This window comes from Sorex fumeus, unplaced genomic scaffold (genome assembly GCF_029834395.1).
Source record: "Sorex fumeus unplaced genomic scaffold, SorFum_2.1 ptg000126l, whole genome shotgun sequence".
NCBI classification, from domain to species: Eukaryota; Metazoa; Chordata; class Mammalia; order Eulipotyphla; family Soricidae; genus Sorex; species Sorex fumeus.
Genome location: NW_026606183.1, coordinates 3,844,987 through 3,864,303, shown reverse-complemented (window position 1 = coordinate 3,864,303; position 19,317 = coordinate 3,844,987). Strand labels below are relative to the sequence as shown.

At 43.0% G+C, this 19,317-nt stretch overlaps 1 protein-coding gene across 1 annotated transcript in view; it reads right to left on the bottom strand.

Annotated features, from left to right (window-relative positions):
- GALNT17 (polypeptide N-acetylgalactosaminyltransferase 17) overlaps nucleotides 1-19,317 on the bottom strand; it is a 465,458-nt gene that overhangs the window by 275,370 nt on the left and 170,771 nt on the right. Inside the window, exon 2 of the mRNA XM_056137608.1 lies at nucleotides 16,666-16,849. Coding sequence (XP_055993583.1) covers nucleotides 16,666-16,849 — 184 coding nt within the window. The remainder of the gene's footprint in view (nucleotides 1-16,665; nucleotides 16,850-19,317) is intronic.

Sequence of the window (19,317 nt, the reverse complement as noted above, 5' to 3'; positions counted from 1 at the left end):
CATGCCTGTGGTTATCTATAAAGCCCTTGGAAATGTCTGTTGAAAGCAATTAACTAATAAATCCCATCTATTCAATGCCACATTCATACTCAGACAAAAATCCTTTTCATCAGACTTGGGAAGATAAAAACAATGGCTCTCATTCTGCCACCAGCATTCCAAATATTTATTAAGAATTCTGTATCACTTATAACAAGGTCCAAGACTCATCAAACTTTTTAATCATCTTATTTTGCTAAAACAGTCCCACCTACAAAGTAGAATCCCATTCGCCAGGACAATGATAAACTATGACTTATTTAACTTGTTCAAGGTCACATCCTACAAACCACCGCATTACTGGAAAAAAAATCATCATTTACAAAACCTTTGAGTGTGACAGAGTGCTGAGAATGATCACCCAGTGGCACACTCACAGCGAGGGACAGCCCGCAGGCCCTCATCCGACTCCCCTGGTGCAACATGAGTCATTAAGGACATTTTCAAGGAGTGATAATTTGCGGGACATCCACTGTATTCAATCGAAGGAGTTTTGCATTTGTTTATTCACTTGAATTATTTATGGCATTCATAATGAAATGAAGCTTGGACCATACAGTTCCCCTCCCTTTCCCCCCTGCTTACATTTGGTCGATGCATATAACTATTTTTACGCAAACGAGGTTATGATGACATTAAACATTGTCTACTGATTTTCCAAGAACAAATATGTTCGCTCCATATGCCATGGTCTTCTTTTTCCTGCATCCATCCTCAAAGCTCTGCTGGCTGATGAGAGTTTCTTTTAAATTAACTCAAAGGACATTCCGTCTGTAATACTGATGAGCCTGTCTCCCAGCGCCCAGGCACGCAGAGTTCTCCCATTAATACCTGAATCGAGCCCATTCCGCCCATTGTGCCCTGAGCCTTATGTGTTCCCCCAGCTCTCTTACACCATAAATCTCACCTGGTTCCAAAGCACGGTGGCACTCATTGCTGACAGTGTGTATGTGTTGGGGGGGGGGGGGGTGGGGAAGTTACTCACAGAACCAACGTCATGAGGGGTTTCGAGACAAAAAGGTGATTGCTGAGATGCTGGCCTCTATTGATTGAATTCACGTTCCAGAGACAAATGTTTCCAGGAAAGTATTTCACGTAACTATCTACTGAATAAATCAGGGCATAATTCGGTGGCTGTCTAGACTGGGCTTATGCAGCTAGCTTGGATTTTTTTTTTTTTGCAGTGTGTGTGTGTGTGTGTGTGTGTGGGTGTGTGTTTGTGTGTGTGTGTGTGAGAGAGAGAGAAAGATAGAGAGAGAGAGAAGCAGAGAAGAAAAGACAGAGACAGAGAGACAGAGAGAAGAGAGAAAGGGAGGGAGAGAGAAAGAGAGAGAGAGTGAATAGAGAAAGAGTGTCTACATTTCACTCAGAGTACACTGCTGGAATGAGAAGCTATAGGCCAGGGTAGGAAGAACAATTCCCTAGGATAATACAGGTTCTGTAGGTTCTAGTACAGAACACCCAATAACAGTCATTATGGGAGTCTGAGTATTAGATGAGGTGAAATATTCTCCAACGGTTTCAAGTACAAGTAATAGGAGACCCAGAGCAATAATACAATGGATAGGGTACTTACCTTGCACACAGCTGACCTGTATTCAATCTCTGGCATCCCGTATGGTACCCAGAGCACTGCCAGGAGTGATTCCTGTGCACAGAGCCAGGAGAAGTGCTGAGCACCACTGGGTGTGACCCAAAAACAAACAAATAAAATAAGAACATACAATACTTATCTAATGCACCAAAGGGTTACAGAAACAAAACCCGCCAGTACTGAAAATCCCTGCCATGTTTGACTGAAGGTGCTGAATCAAGAATTCCAGCCTCTACAGTTTCATTTACACTTAAGGAATGTGAAATTAGGGCTCAGTGATGCTCGAGCTTCTCAACAAGGCACATGGATGACCCTTTTGTCCATATAGAATACAGTTTTCAGTGGCTTCTAGCAACTGATTTCCAGTTTTCAGCGAAATAAATTGAATAGTTCAGTACATGATTTAGTATGGGGACAGGGAAATCTTTTCTGCAGCCTTACTTATAAGACAATTAGACTCATTGCAAGTTTCAATTAAAGAGTAAATTCCCTTCACCAATTCATAAACTTTTGGACAGACAAACCAGTGCAGCCTAGAGGAGAAGCAAACATCCTTTCTGAAAACACACTGAGCCCCTTGGACCTTGGATGCCATTTGTGCTTTCGGATGCTGTGAGTGCAAACAGTATCTCTGCTGAGCAGTGCCTGCTTCGTAGCATGGAGACCGAGGACCAAGGAACTCAGGGAAAAAGGCAGAGACTCTGTACCAAAACCCCTAGCAGGCCAACCACCAATAGTTTAAACAATTCCTGAGTCCTTCCTTGGAGCAAAGGTCTAAATTGTACTTTGTAACATTGGATCCAGTTGTGGGAAACTATTTTCATATGTGCAGGGAAATAATTTACCTTGGTTGTAAAGTTAAAAACCCATTGCTTGAGAATCTTCACTCTGTTGACAGCACAGCAGAGGTAGGAAGCCAAGGATCTGCCCCACAGGCCCGAAGACACCCACTGGCATTCCTGAATGCAGGTGCTCTGGGACTTCAATTCCGAGCCTTCCAACCAGGCCCAGAAGAGCCGGAGGAAGTATGTGTCATTCCCTTCTCTCCCAGGCTTGGTCCCCAGATTTAAGTGCAAGATGGGGACAAAAGGCTCTACAGCTCTAACAATTTGAGAGCGGACATACAGTTAGACCTCGACTTCCAAATGACACTTTCCTGAAGGTTCTGTCATTACATGCAAAGTCTTTTACTGATAAGGGGTATGGAGGGGAAAGGGATCTTTAAAGCAACAATCACAGCGAATATTTATTAATCAGACATCAATAATCCTCAAGAAAGACTTACGGGTCTCTGTAGTTCTCATGTGATCATCAGGTCCCCCTGTCCTGTCCCTCTAAGTTATGAAGGAGGCACTATTATGTGAGCACTTTACAAGAGGAAGCTGAGTCCCTGGGAGGTGACATTCTTGCCTAAGGTGACATGCTGGGCAGAGGGATGAGAACTGGGAATGTGTCCAAGTCTACACATTTGGCCTGTATGACTAACTCTGTATTTTAGATTTGAAGGGACCTATACGTGCTCTTAAGACCAGGCAACCCACAAAAGTGGAATCACAAAGGCTTCACCCCCCATTCTACAGGGAAGGGCCCCCCTGCTGTAGCTTCCTGCCACCCCTGCCAGAAGCCCCAGCAGCACTGCCTTGCTAGGTGAACCGCTCATCAGACGGTCCTGATCTGAAGGCGCCCGCACTTACTCTCTCAGCTTTACAGCGAGAAGAAAAATGTGCCACCCTCAGAGAGGGCTTCAGCTCTATTACCCTTCATCCTCTGAAGCTCAGTGGGCAAGAGTTAATCAAATTCAAGACCCATTAGTGGAGGGCTTTTGTTAGAGGTGAAGAGGGTAAAGGGACCAAGAAAAGAAAGCCAAGGAAGTGTGCACGTCTATGAGCACGCATGTTCACAAACATACATACACATTTTCACATGCCAATACACATGTGCACATACATACATACACTCTCATATAAATACTTAAATACACAAATACATGCTCATACACAAATACATACTCATGCTCACATGCAAGTACCTGCATAGACTCATACACACTGTCATATATCACTGTATCACTGTCACCCCATTGTTCATCAACTTACTCGAGCAGGTGCCAGTAACATCTCCATGTGTCCCAGACCTGAGATTTTAGCAGCCTCTCCTTACTCATCTTTCCCAACTGCTTGGAGGCTCTTTCAGGGTCAGGGGAATGAGACCTGTGATTGTTACTGTTTTTGGCATATCAAATACGCCACAGGTAGCTTGCCAGGCTCTGCCGTGCATGTGGGATGCTCTCAGTGGCTTGCTGGGCTCTCCAGGAGGCATATATATAATTACCTCTATGAGTCTTATGATGTGTTGTGTGGCCTCTTTGTGGCCGTGCGGTCTAGGAATATGTTAACTCATGTGTGAGGCTCGGCCTGAGCATGTGGAAAGTGGCCTGGAGCGTGGCAGCGGTTGGGTAGTAGAGGTTGGCTGCTGGAGCTGGGTCCCTTGGGGGTGGAGAAGGCTCTCATTTGTCCCCCTCTGGGGTGCCCCGAGTTAAAATAGCCATAAACTGTCATACATATATGCTTCTATATCCTCACGCACACAAACATACTAACACTGTCACATATACATACACATGTACATACATATAAACTCCCATATGCTCATGCTCCTATATACTCACACACTTATCCTTACATATACATACACACATGCACATGCATATAAACATTCTCAAATACACACACCTTTACATACTCACACCCAAACACACAAACATACTCTTACATCAATATACATACTTAAACATAAACACACAAACTCACATACACACATTTTCATACACACTCTCACATGTACACATACATATATTCTCACACACATACACACCCTCATGTACCCAGATATACCAGTGAGCAGCTGCTCACATACACATATTCACACACTTAAACATTTACTCACATATATACACTCACGTACACATAATTCCTCAAAGATACCTTCCTGCCCCTGAGATTCTGACCCATTTGATTTTAGTTTCTTCCCAGTGATACCACAGTCGAGGATGGTTCCTTCTGCTCCATGGGGGTGGGCAGAATGGCAGGGCCTGGCATGAAAGGGCAGCCAGGTGGAGAGCAGTTCATGGGCCAGAAGACACAGGTGCCGTGTGGGCACTGTACCCTCCACATGTGACCTGAGTGGGCTGCTCACCTCTTCAGGCCCCTCCTCATCCACAGGCTGGCCATAATAATAGCTCCTTGAGAGGGTGGTTAAATTTAAACACGATCAATAAAACATGCAGCACAGTGACAAAAACATAAAAGGCAGTCAATAGGAGGGAATAATTACGGTGGTTAGTGATTCCGAGATACTCAACAAGTGTGTAGCAAATAGCTACCCTCTGTGCCCATGTCTGAGCAGGGATGGATATGAGCTTTCCACCTTCTCTTCCGTGCCATCCCTCGATCTGAAACCAGCCCATGCGCTATGGGCAGAGGGAGGAGTCTTTAAAGGGAGCAGCCAGAAGCCGCAGCCACCATCACTCAGGGGTCCTCAGCACAGAGGAGGAAGAGATGGAGCTGGGTGGGTGAACCCTCCCACTGAATCAGGATGTCACTGACCGGGACACACAGACTCAGCCTGAAAACCACGTGGCCTGGATGATTTCCCAATTTCTGTGGCCAGCCCAGATATCAGTCCTGACCTTGAGACTGACCATGGACCTGTCTGGAGTACGGTGCCAATGTCTTCTGCCATGTGTCCACGTAGAAGCATGCATGGCAAGTTGGAACTCAGCAACACGAGACAGGAGGCTTCTGAGTGGAACAGAAGCGACTGTCCTGGAAAGCTGACATCTGGATTTACAAGCAGGAGGCCAAAGGAGAAATGGAAGATAACAACTGCAGAAACGGCCCATAAATTACCTCCCATCTCGGAGGAGGAGGGAGGCACGCCTGAGTGTGGGAGCTCAGAGAAGGCTTTGAGAAGAGCCAGCGGCCTTCTGTGCTTCTGGGGGCCTCCCTCACATTAGAAGATAATTGGACCGTCAGATAATTGATGTGCCACAATAGGACAGACAACATCGTGCCAGGAAAGAGGACAGAGTGGGTGTTTAAGAACATGGTATTTATCCCTTGTCTGGCCTATGTGATGCCACCAATGTCACCGCCTCCCTCGCACATATAGGGGCCACATAAAGAATCCAGCCAGGGGCTGGAGCAGTATCACAGCAAGTAGGGCATTTGCCTTGCATTTGGCCAACCCGGGTTTGATTCCCAGCATCCCATATGGTCCCCTGAGCACCACCAGGGGTAGTTACTGAGTGCAGAGCCAGGAGCAGCCCCTGAGTATTACTGGGTATTACCCATAAAGCAAAAAAAAAAAAAAAAAAAAAAAGAATCCAGCCAGGTTGCAGCACAGAACACAGTGGAGAAGTTCCCACTATTAGGGCACGCAACCCACCCCCCAAACCTTGAGCATCTGCAGGACCTTGTATCCTGACCAGTGCAATCACTCCCACTCCATCCCCAAACTGGAAAATCCTGAGACCGCTGCCATCCTCCAGAGCCAATGAGCAGCCTTATCCTGCCAGTTCTCACAATGGCTGGTTTTAGGGGAGCTTCTCAGTGGAAGTTCTGGCAGGAATTGGGGAGAGGAGAGAGCGAGGGTCATTCCCAATGATACTCCATCATGTGGACCAGCTTCTCAGTTCTAGGCTCCAGGAGAGCAGGGCTGGGGATTACCAGTCACCCCACCAGTGCTCGGGGCCTCCAGAGCCAAACCTGACAGGGCTCAAGAGACAGAAAATGCCCAGGACCTAACTCAGGCTTAGCATGTGCCCTAACCCCTGTACTAGCTCCCTGGCCCCTCGCCACATTTTTCTGGGCTCTAACCCTTTTCCTCTAGCCCTGCTCAGTATTCGCTGTATTACGGAGAAGTAACTCCCACGTAGCAGTTTGACCCGTGCTTTCAGAAGTTATTCTCTTCCCCAGCACACATCAGGCACCCCACAAATGCCAGGGGGTGGAAAGATTGAGGTTCCACCAGCTGTGTCCAGTGTCTGTCTCCTCAGACCCATCCTGTTCTCACCATACAGGGAATCGCTAAGACTCACTCAAAACTTGATCGCAGGTACCCGTCAGGCAGCCATTAGGCTGGGCCCAGACCAGCAGACCCTGGGCGAATGCGTCGGCCACAGCACTGTCTGGGCTCCTACCAAACCTCAACCCTCTTCTGCATCTCAGGGGCAAGGTGACACTGCAGCTGAAAATTGGCCTTCTGTTCAGCATCACCCCAAGACAGCCACCATGATTGGCCTGTCTGCACAAACCCTCTGGTTTTCCAAACTGCAGCTTGTGCTGTGATCTTTGTTCCTGAGGCCCCCAGAAAGCAGCCCTAAGGATGGAGGAGTCTCCTGCTCCCACCTCCTTAATTCCTCAGGGACTCCAGAACACCTCGCTCTGGACCTACAGCCAGCACAGAACCTCATAGATTGGAGCTGTCAGTCCAAAGCCATTTCTAATATTTTCTGAAAGCAAAAGATAAAGAGAAGAAAAAAAAATGGGGCGACCCAAAGAACAGTGTGGAGTCTAGAGAGTATGTCCACTTACACCTGAGAAGAATCAAAAGACTATATTTAACACTGTCAAATAAGAGTCATTTACAGAATTATTTTGAAAAAGCTGTTCTAGAATAATGGACAGGAATTTGAAACAAAAGAAACATACCTTTATTATTTTCCAAATAAACTCTAGACAGATGCAGGAGAAAAATATGAAAGACATAGAAAAGCAACATGAAACAGAATAGAATATTTATAAGTATTCCGAGGGATGATATCTTTCTCAGCTTTAAAGCAGTGAAGAAATGAAAATGGAAAGATTGACAGTTTGGGATTCATACAAATTTAAAATCTCTGTCTAGTGGGAGAAGGAGAAAAAAATCACAAAATTAAAATAAAACAGAAAGATGCTTTGAAAGTCATTTGTATGAAATATCACAAACAAACGGTTAATCCCACTACTAACTAAAAATCCATTCGGCTTTAAGTATAAAATCCATTCAGAGTTGTAAACATAAAATTCACTCATAGTTAGAAACAATTTTCTCTCGAGAATATGTAACAATGAAATTAAGAATTAAAGAGACTTGGGGTTCTGTAAAAAGTTACTAAGAAATTCGCCAATTTAACTTGGCTAAAAGTGGGGGTGTGTTTTGGGGGGAATTCAGAGGAAGGATTATACTAATGGGGGACAGTTTCCTCTGGACTTGATGTAGAGGAGGAAGGACACTTATCTGGCCCTAAACATCTGACTTTCTGCAAATCCCCAGGGTTCAGACACTAAGGAAAGCAGTTTTCACACAACTGGCCTTTGTCACCCTTTGATGGTGGGGATTAGTTGGCAACTAGCACTGTAGCACTATCCTCCTATTATTCATTGATTTGCTCGAGCAGGTACCAGTAATGCCTCCATTGCGAGACTTGTTACTGTTTTTGGCATATCAAATATTCCACGGGCAGCTTGCAGGCTCTACTGTGCACGGGGGATACTCTCGTTAGCTTACCGGGCTCTCTGAGAGGGATGGTGGAATCGAACCTGGGTCAGCTGCGTGCAAGGCAAACGCCCTGCCCGCTGTGCTATCACTCCAGTCCCAGTTGGCAACTAACAAAGGTTAATTCTGCAACTTATGCTCTAAGCTCCATTTATAGTGGAATCTCTGTCTGCTGTATAGAGCCAGCATCTAGGCTCTTCAAATTCATTTCAAATTCAACTTTCAAATTCATCCTCTGTATCACTTGCCAGAGAGATCTAATCTAAAAAGGCCAAATGTAGTTATGTTATTCAACTGAATTCTCAAAATCTTTCTTTTTCCATATGTGTACAATCTTCCTCTGCCGGGCACATATTTTCATATAAATTTACCATTATTGCTTAAATTCCCCTTATTTTATAAAAGCTAATCAGAGAGATGCTCCCGTTTCTGTAGTATCCATGTTTCTACATAAAAATGATTATGCTACTATTCCTTAAAATTTATATTTTAGACTTTTTTCCATTTATTTACTATTTCTGAAGAGGAATAATTAATTTTCTTAAACTGCCAATACCACACAAACACACACATTTCTCCCCCTTCTGGAGAAACCACAATCTTTTTGTGGCTAAATAAATACCCACTATTTATATTGGTGTGTCTATATCAAAATGTAGACACACAGCCACATCATTGAGAATATGGAATTGCCAGTTCTTTCTTAAAGAGATTTTTTATTCTGTAGCTAATCATTGCTTTGTTCTTTTTGCAAACTCCCACCCCCCACCTTCCCGCCCAATGTCTATTACCAAATCGCAAGGCAGAAAACTCTTAATGTGCAAGAACTATGTAATCAGATAGCTTTGTGTCCCTGCCTTCTTTTTGAGATAAACCTCCCAGAAGCCTCCATTCCACTGCTCTGATTATGATAAGTGGTTTGGTACATGAGCGAATGTTACACCCTCAGAGTTCTAGGAATTGTTTTTGGTTCTCTTCTATTTAAGTGCCCTTCAACACTATTATTCCCTCTCTTACTTTACTCTTTTTGTTTCCTCCGAATTTTATTTTATTAAAGCACCATGAGTTACAAAGTCTTCATCGTTGGTTTTTTGACCTACAATGTTCCATCATGGATCCCACCAGCAATGCCAGGGTCTGTCCCTCCACCAGTGTTCCCAGGTTCCCCCTTCTAATCCCCTGTCCCAGCCTCAGTTGCCCTCTTGACAGGCATTCTTTAAGCTTGATTTTTAAAAATTGGATTTCATAATTCTGATATTTTTTACTTTGGTTTGGATATTTATCTCTGCCATTCCTTAACGCCACTGATGTATCTGAATCCTATTGACCTCTGACCCTATTGCTTCTCTTGTACCTTTCCTTCCCTTCCCCATCACTTTCTTTCTTTTCTTCTCCTCCCTTATACTCTGGGACCACAGGTGATCTAGGCAATCCCGCTTTAACCCATTGTATTTCCTCATCCAATGACTCTAAATATCACCTATACGTGATCTCATCCTGTGTTTGTCTTCTTCTTCTGACTTATTTCATTTAATATGAAATCTTCCCATTCTACGTTGCAGCAAATTGTGTAATTTTATCATTCCTTACAGCTGTCCTACTTTAACTACGCTGTTTTAATGGAGCAGACCCTAGAGCAACTTTTGAAAACAAATCTGAATAAAGGAATATTGTTAAGACCCTATATATCATTACAATGTATGTACTTTCCACTTGCTTTTGGCACAGTGTACAACCTAGGACTATAGAAAATTAAGTCAAAAAGAGGCTTGCACTTTAAGGCCATGTTCTCCCTTCAACACATATCTCACTTGCTTGTCTCTATATTTCTTTGTTTATTTCCACTCCGGAGAAGCCCGTGTTCTCTCTTGAACATGTACTTCCCTCTTTCTCTTCCCTCACATCTTTCTAAATAAATTTCAATAAAAATGATCTTTCTTTACTAAAGAAAGAGAAAAAGAAAAATTTCAACATGTAGTTCAAACTGCTACTGAGAAATCCAATATCAACCATATTTTATCTCCATTTCATCTCTGAAAATGTTAAGCACTTTCTCTTCAAGCTGTTCTGAAACTTTAAATTTACATTTCTTGATGGAATCTGATTTGTTTTCATTCATCATGTAGGTACTAGATGGGATCCTCTCATCTTATGAAAAAACTCAGGGAAGTTTTCTTATATTGTTCATCTAATGATTTTCTTCTATATTACTTTTCTGATGCTATATTCTATCAATGGCTAGATTTGAAATATGTATCAGTTAAACATGATAGACTTACCTAGTACACTCTTCTGTATTTTCCCTCCTATTTTTATTATTTTTTATCTCTCAGAAGATTTCCTCAAACTAAAGATTTCCTTCTACCTTCCACTGAAGTATTTATTTATATCTTACTTCTAACTTTCAAGATTTCTTTTTATCTCCTGATTAATATTTTAACATAGCGCTTTTCTCTGGAATTGCAATTAAAGCAAAATGTCCCATGATTTCTCTGAGTCATTATTTATAGCTTTAAGGTGAATAATTTGTTTCCTCTAAACGTCTTTTAGATCATTGCCATTAATATCTGTTTTGTTTGTTTATTTGGTTGGGTCTGAGGTCACACTCCGTTGTGCTCAGTGATACTTACTCCTGGCTCTGTAATCATGAGTCATTTCTGGTGGGGCTTAGGGGACCATATGTGGTGTATAGGATAGAACCTGAGTTGGTTGCGTGCAAGTCCAGAACCTTACCTGCTATTCTCTCTCTCCAGTCCTGTCATTAACATCTTGCATGACGGGGCTGTTCTGGGATCTCTAGGACTCCTACCTCTCCTTTCTTATTTCAGAGTGAGAGCAAGGTAGAGGACAATGCTACTTTGGAGCATGGAGTTTGAAACAGTCACACCTCATTAATAAGCAGAACCCAGATATTTGGGGGGAAAACCCCAACAATCAAATTTGTTGTGCTTTTCCAACGGATGGTGGATTGTATGTGGAAGCTAGATGGGTAAAGAGGCTGAAGCACTCCAGTCCCATGTGTGCACTTACCCTTTGCCCTGAGCTGGATTTGATGAATGAACAGCAGCCCAGTGTTTACCTCCTCCAGGGGTAAACCTCCTGCCATCTTCAGTCAGGGCAGGGTAGTCCCCAGTTGTGTGGAGCTGGAGAAGGACCTAGGGATCCAGCTGCCATCATTCTATTCAATTCAACCTCCTGACCATCAGAAGTATCTGGCTGCAACAAGCCCCAACTCTTAGGCCTCTGAGGTATGACCAGGCTGTGTTCTCCCTCTCTCATTACCACTTCCGGCCTCAGCCTCCTCTAGTGTCTATGCAAATTACCCTTATTCACTCTCCCTCCATCCTGCACAGTTTTATTGGTTCTCTCTTTCCAATGTCATCACCTAAACTCTTTAGTTGTCCCTTTGAGGTCCCATTGTCTCAAGTTCCTTGGTGTCATCTCAGTAAAGTTTCAGGAGAACCCAGATGTAGGTGGGTGTTTAAGTCCCCAGGCCAGGGGTTGGAGGGATAGTACAGCGGGTAGGGCATCTGCCTTGCACGCGGCCAACCCAGGTTCGATTCCCAGGATCCCATATGGTCCCCTAAGCATCACCAGGAGTAAATCCTGAGTGCAAAGCCAGAAGTAACCCCTGTCCATTGCCAGGTGTGACCCAAAAAGCAAAAAGAGAAAAAAGAAAAAAATTTAAAAAAAAATTTTCCCCCTGGTCAGTCTACATAACAATTTTGAGCACTGCTTTCTTCTCTAAGCAGGCCAAGACCCTAAGCCAGCCTCTGTCTCCTCTTCAGCTCACTGACTCTGACTGTTTCTCTGAGACTAACCTTAGGCATCATTTGAAGTAGAAAACTTTCCCAGCCCAACTTCCCGAACACAGACACCATCGGCCACACAGAGATGAATGGTCCATTCCTGTGTGCCTGCCCATGAATATAAGAAGTGAGCAGGGCCTGGAGTGACAGCACAGTGGGTAGGGTGTTTGCCTTACACGCAGCCAAACCAGGTTCAATTCCCAGCATCCCATATGGTTCCCTGAGCACCCCCCAGGAGCGATTCCTCAGTGCATGAGCCAGGAGTAACTCCTGTTCATTGCTTGGTGTGACCCAAAAAGCAGGGGAAAAAAAAAAAGAAATGAGCAGGTAAGAGCTGTGTTTCATTCCCGGTCATGTGTGACTTTGTGGAGGAAACCCCTGCACAGAATAGGGGCACAGCTAAGTCATGTTCTGAAGCTTACCATGTTGGAAGCATTTTCTTTTCGCAGGTCCAAGAAAACAATGACTGTTTATTTGACAAGGTCCAAACAAGAAGGGTGATGAGAAGACACCAGGACACGAAAACAGACAATGATTTGAGAGCAGACGTCCAGGGACACACAAGAGCTTCCAGCTGAGTGATGCATATTTTCCCAATGGTTCAAAAATGAGCACATGCTCATTAGGCAGAGAGAGATTTAACAGGTTCTGCTGCTAATGCTGCAATTTTAAATCCATTTAAGATAATTTTCTTTATCTTGAATCTCCTTTTCTCAGTAACCAGGATATTTAGCTGATTTATACAAAATCCATTTGAAAAAGAAATAATCTAGTCAAAGGAAGGACACACTTTAAATGGGAAAGAGGTCACTGAAAAATGACAGCAAATGAATAATCTGTTGGAGAAATGAAGGCAGAATCCTGCCAGGAAATTTGAGTCCCCCCCCACACACACACAGCATCTAAATTCTGTCATTAATCTCTGACTTTGACAAAGAGGAAACAACTAATTCTTAAATCTGGGAGCACAGGACAAAGATCTCTTAAAAGCCAGTCAAGATGTGGACAAAATTAAAAATTAAAATAATCTCACACAAAAATTAGAAATTTAAAGAGTCATGGTATGTACTTTCTCACCTATAAACCTGGAAAACCATTTTTTGAATGTTACAACACAGCATTGGAAAGGTCAAGTCAAATTCCGCTAGGAGCAGAGATCACTATACTTTTTCTGGAGCGAAGGCTCACAGTATCTATAAAATGTCTCCAAAAGTATTCCTACCATGTGATCTAAGGATAATCGCTTTATAAGTGGGAATGCAGGAAATAAAACAACAAATGGACACATAAAATTTTGAGTGGAAAGATATTCATCAGTCTTATTTATCACTGTCACCGTCACTGTCCTCCTGTTGTTCATCGATTTGTTCGAGCAGGCCCAGTAACGTCTCCATTGTGACACTTGCTACTGTGTTTGGCAAATCGAATACGTCACAGGTAGCTTTGCCGTGTGGGCAAAATACTCTCGGTAGCTTGCCGGGCTCTCTGAGAGGGGCGGAGGAATAAAACTCGGGTCAGCCATGTTGGCCGCATGCAAGGCAAATGCCCTACCTGCTGTGCTTTAAAGTAATGAAAAATGAAAATGATCTACAGGTCCAATAATGAAAATAATGATACCAACTAGCAACATCATAAAAAATTCATGAAATACTATCAAATGAAATAGAGAAAGAACCTACTAGATGCTCGAATCTAGATATAAACACAAAGATCAAATGTTTGACCCCTGATTCTAGGTCATAACAGCATAATGACATTTGTTTCTTATTTAAAATGTGTCATATTGAAGTCTTTTTACTAGGTTTTAGGATTACTCTTCTGAAAAAGCAAATCTTGTATCTCACTAATATTTCTTTTATTTTAATTGAATCAACATGAGATACAGTTACAAGCTTTCATGTTTGAGTTTCAATCATACAATGATGAAACTCCCATCCCTCCACCAGTACACATTCTCCACCACCAATGTCCCCAGTATCACCACCACCCCCCACTTTTCACCCCTCCTCCTGCCTCCATGGCAGACAATTTCCCCCATACTCTCTCTCTACTTTGGGGCATTATGATTTGCAAAACAGATACTGAGAGGTTATCATGTTTGGTGTTTATCCACTTTCAGCACACATCTCCCATCCCGAACAATTCCTCCAGCCATCATTGTCTTAGTGATTCCTTCTCTGTTCCAGCTCCCTTCTCTTCTAACTCATGAAGACAGTCTTTCATGAGCTGTAAGAGGCAATAATCCTGGCCCTTGTGTCTACTGCCCTTGGGTGTCATTCTCATATTATGTTATTTTATATTCCACAAATGAATGCAGTCATTCTATGTCTGTCCCTCTCTTTCTGACTCGTTTCACTTAGCATGATACTCTCCATATCCATCCACTTAGAAGCAAATTTCATGACTTCATCTCTCCTAATAGCTGCATAGTATCCCATTGTGTAGATGTACCAAAGTTTCTTTAACTAGTCATCAGTTCTCAGGTACTCGGGTTGTTTCCAGATTTTGGCTATTGTGAACAGTGCTGCAATGAACATATAGGTGTAGATATCATTTCTACTCTGCGTTTTAGCACCCTCAGAATATATTCCCAGAGGTGGTATTGCAGGGTCATATGGAAGCTCAATTTCTAATTTTTGAAGTAATGTCCACATTGTTTTCAAAAAAAAGTCTGTTCCAGTCCGCATTCCCACCAACAGTGAAAGAGCATCCCTTTCTCCCCACATCCACGCCAGCACTGGTTGCTTTTGTTCTTTTGAATGTGTGCCAGTCTCTGTGGTGTGAGATGATATCTCATTGTTGTTTTGATTTGCATCTCCCTGATGACTAGTGCTGTGGAGCATTTTTTCATGTGCCTTTTGGCCATTCGCAATTTTTTGAGGAAGGTTCTGTTCATTTCTTCTCCTCATTTTTTTTGATGTGGCTGGAGGTTTTTTTCTTGTACAATTCCACTAGTGTCTTGTATATCCTGGATATTAATCCCTTATCATATGGGTATTGGATAAATATTCTTTCCCATTCTTTAGGCTCTCTCTGTATTTTGGTCACTGTTTCTTTTGAGGTGCAGAAGCTTCTTAGTTTGACGTAGTCCCATTTGTTTATGTTTGTTTCCACTTGCTTGGTCAGTCATATTTCATCCTTAAAGATGCTTTTAGTTGGGAGATGTGTGCAGAAAGTAGATAAAAGACCAAACACGATTACCTCTCAGGGTCTGTATTGCAAACCATAATGCCCCAAAGTAGAAAGATATTATGGGGAATCATGTCTGCCTTGGAGGCAGAGGGAGGGTGGGAAAAGGGGGGGAGGGTTATACTGGGGATACTGGTGGTGGGGAATGTGCACTGGTGGAGGGATGGGTGTTTGATCATTGTGTGATTGTAACCCAAACATGAAAGCTTGTAACTATCTCATGGTGATTCAATAAAATTTTTTTAAAAAGATGCTTTTAGCTTCAATGGCATGGTGGGTTCTGCCTACATTTTCCTCCATGTACCTTATGAATTCATTTTTGATATTGAGGTCTTTAATCCACTTTGATCTGACCTTTGTGTCTTGTATCAGACAGAAGTCAGAGTTCATTTTTTTTTGCAGGTAGCTACTCAGTTTTCCCTGCATCATTTGTTGAAGTGGCTTTCCTTATTCCACTTCACATTTCTTGGTCCATTGTCAAAGATGTAGTGGTCATATATTTGGGGGTCTGTGACAGAATATTCAACTCTGTTCCATTGGTCTGCAGGTCTGTTTCTATTCCAATACCATGCTATTTTAATGACTACTGTTTTGTAGTACAGTTTGAAGTTGGGGAAGGTGACGCCACCCATCTTCTTTTTCCCAAGGACTGCTTTAGCTATTCATGGAGGTTTATTGTTCCATATGAATGTCAGGAATGTTTTGTCCACTTCTTTGAAAAATGTCATGGGTATCCTTATAGGGACTGCATTAAATCTGTTTAGTGCTTTGGGCAGTATTGCCATTTTGATAATATTAATCCTCCCTATCCATGAGCATGGAATGTGTCTCCAATTCCTAGTGTCCTCTTTTATTAGTGTCCTCTTGAAGTAGTGTTTTGTAATTTTCCTTGTATAGGTCCTTCACCTCTTTAGTTAAGCTGATTCTGAGGTACTTGATTTTCTGAGCTACTATTGTGAACAGTATTGCTTTATTATTATTATATTATTTTGCTTTCTTTTTGGGTCACACTCAGCGATGCACAGGGGTTACTCCTGGTTCATGCACTCAGGAATTACTCCCGGCCGGGCTCGGGGGACCATAGGGGATGCCAGGAATCGAACCCAGGTTGGGCCGTGTGCAAGGCAAACACCCTACCCACTGTGCTCTCACTCCAGCCCCAGGATTGTTTTTTTTTAATGTCTCTTTTTTCTTTTTCATTATTTGTATACAGGAAAGCCATGGACTTTTGGGTGTTGATTTTGTAACCTGCCATTTTACTGTGCAAATCTATTGTTTCTAGGAGCTTTTCTGTAGTCTTTAGGATTTTCTAAGATTGTACCATATCGTTTGCAAATAGTGATAGCTTGAACTCTTCCTTTTCTACCTGTATATCTCACTAATATTTTATAATCAATGAACATTTCCCCAATAGCTAAAAACAATCTGAGACAATGCTTAGGTCTACACCCACCTAGGCTGGAATAAGAGCATTTGCAGAAGTGAATCAGAACTTACTTGGTGGGCCGATAATCCGGGATGGAGCGATCCAGTGAGATTTTCTCGCTGAGGTAGGAGTTGTAGCCATACTTCTCATGGGGCCCCTTGGCTTTCTCCTCTTCCTCTGGGGAAAGGGTAGCAGGAAGGCCCCCTTTGCCCCGTCCACCGTAACCTTCAATGAGTCCAAGGGATTTGGACAAGCCTAGAAAGAAGCGGGGGAGGAGGGAAAATTATTTGAAAGTCACAATATAGGTCACTCAAACTCAGTTTCAAGAAATTTCAGGGGTTCTGGCTGCAGAAAACAATTATAGTCACCGTGTCTCCCGGAAGCTTCCTCAGAGAGGAAGCTCAAGGCACAGTTAGCTGGATAGCAACAAAGGACCTTCCCCTCTTGTGGCAAACTGGTGTGGCCAGGGATCCATAAAAGGGAGAGGCTGATAGGCAGGAGAGAATGAGGACAAGGAGGGCCTGTAAAAGGTGAGATCATGAAGCTGTCACCCATGTGTGCCCCCTCCATGGGGCAGTTTACTGCCATGGAGGCTGGGCCCCGGCCGCCCGCTGCAGTCGGAGTGCAGACAATCACAGGAGGTGACTGCCAAAGTGCAGGTGGTTCTGCTCCAGGGAACGACCTACAGATGGAGGCTATCATGATTTTAAGTATGGAACAGCCGACACAGTTCACTAGCTGTTCCTGGCTTTTATTTAAATTTCACCTAAAAGGCAAAAGCAAAGACAAAATGTCTAAGAATAAATCACAGAAGGAAAACTACACCAGGGGTGATAACCATGAGGAGCAAATCCCCAGATGGTGACAGTTTTATACCTTTATATCCCGTTGTTGGAAAGCATGATGGGATGTTTTCTAATTCTGGAGTTACAGGAAGTTCTACTTCCTGGGGAGAAAATTTTGTGATTGGGCTAGAGTGATAGTCCAGTGATTGTCCAGTGTATGACTGACCTGGATTCAATCCCTGGCACCCCTTGAGCACCACCAGAAGTGGTTCCTGAGTTTAGAGCCAGAAGTAAACCATGAGTATTGCTGGGTTTTGCTCAAAACCGCCCTCCACAAAAAGAAAGAAAACTCGGTTATTAAATACTTCTGATCCCTTTTGCCATTTAAATGTTCAAGCTACCTAGTATACACCTTGGCATGATCATGTGCCCCCCTCCCACAAACGCACACATGTACACACACAATTCTGTATCACAAGTATGTCTTTGCTCCCAATGCAGGGTCAGTGATGTGAATAATGTCCCCAGGTTTCAGCGTGCAGAGAGCCTCGAAGAACCCTGACCTTCTAGACAAGTCAAGGACTAGTCAATGGGCTCTGGCCACAGTATGGTCCTCCAGAACCACACAGCCCGGCCCATCCTCCTTTCCTTACCTCTCAAAAGGGAGAAATCTACTTTCTGTGCTACCAAGATCAGAAAGCAAAAGCTGAGCAAACAACTCATAGTTGCTTTCAGATGAAAGATCTTTTTCCACCTGAGAACCATTTCCACCGCCTTCTCTGTCCTTTGGGGACCCCGACGTCTCTGCTGCCTGCCACCATCCTCAGCGAGGCATTATCACTAGAGGATTTGATCACTCCAACATTTTCTACCCACTTTCTGGTCTTTAATCTCTCATTCCATATCAGTCGGAAACAAACATTCTGATAATATCCCCTTCACAGGTTCAGCAATCTACATGAACGTGTCCCATACTGAGCTTAAACACCTATGCTTGGCTTTGAAAGCACTTGTGATCGAAGGCACTCGTGGGATTGCAAGAGGGCATCATTACTTTGGAAAAAGAGTTTGGCAGCTCTTCAAAAATGCTAAACATAGTAACCAAATGACCCAGAAATTTCATTCCTATGTATCGAAGAAAAATGAGAAGAAATGCTCACAAAACTTGTGAACAAACTCTCATAGGAATATAATTCATATTAGTTAAATATCCACCAGTGATGGTTGAATAAACACATTTCCCATTCATACAACAGAATGTTACTTGGCAACAATAAAAAAAATGAAGCTATGATATATGCTACAATAAATTAGGAAACATTATGTCAAGTCAACAAAGAAAGTCAGGAAAAGCCATATATGACATGAAGCTGTTGATCTGAAACTTACAGAGACAGGAAGTAGGTTAGCATCTGCTGGGAGAAAGGCTGGGAAGCGAAAGGGAAGTGCTAGCACATATGGAAGTCTTTGGAGTGATGGTAATGTGCAGGATCAGCAGTGGTGCTTGCATACCTTTGTAGATATACAAAATCCACCAAATGTACACTTTAAAAGCTTTTTGACTTTGGGTTTACTTGTTTGGGTTTACTCCTGTGACTATGCTCAAGGATGTCTCCTGGAGGGACTTGTGGGGACCATATGTGGTACCAGGGATTGAATTGGAGTTTGCTACATACAAAGCAAGTGCATTAACCCCTGCAAATTATACTCTTTTTGTAGCTAAATTATATGGTATGTGAAAAAATATCCCCAAAAAGCTATTAAAACCCCACTTGTGGTAGATAATTGTGTTTTCAGACAGACAGAAATCTACAACATGAAAACTTCCCAGTGAGTTTTTTTCAGTAAAGAGGCAGATTACTGGAGGACACAGTTACAAGTTAAAGAATGTCAAGGCATTCTTTTCAGTAATTTCCAGAAGCTAGAGAAGGGTAATAG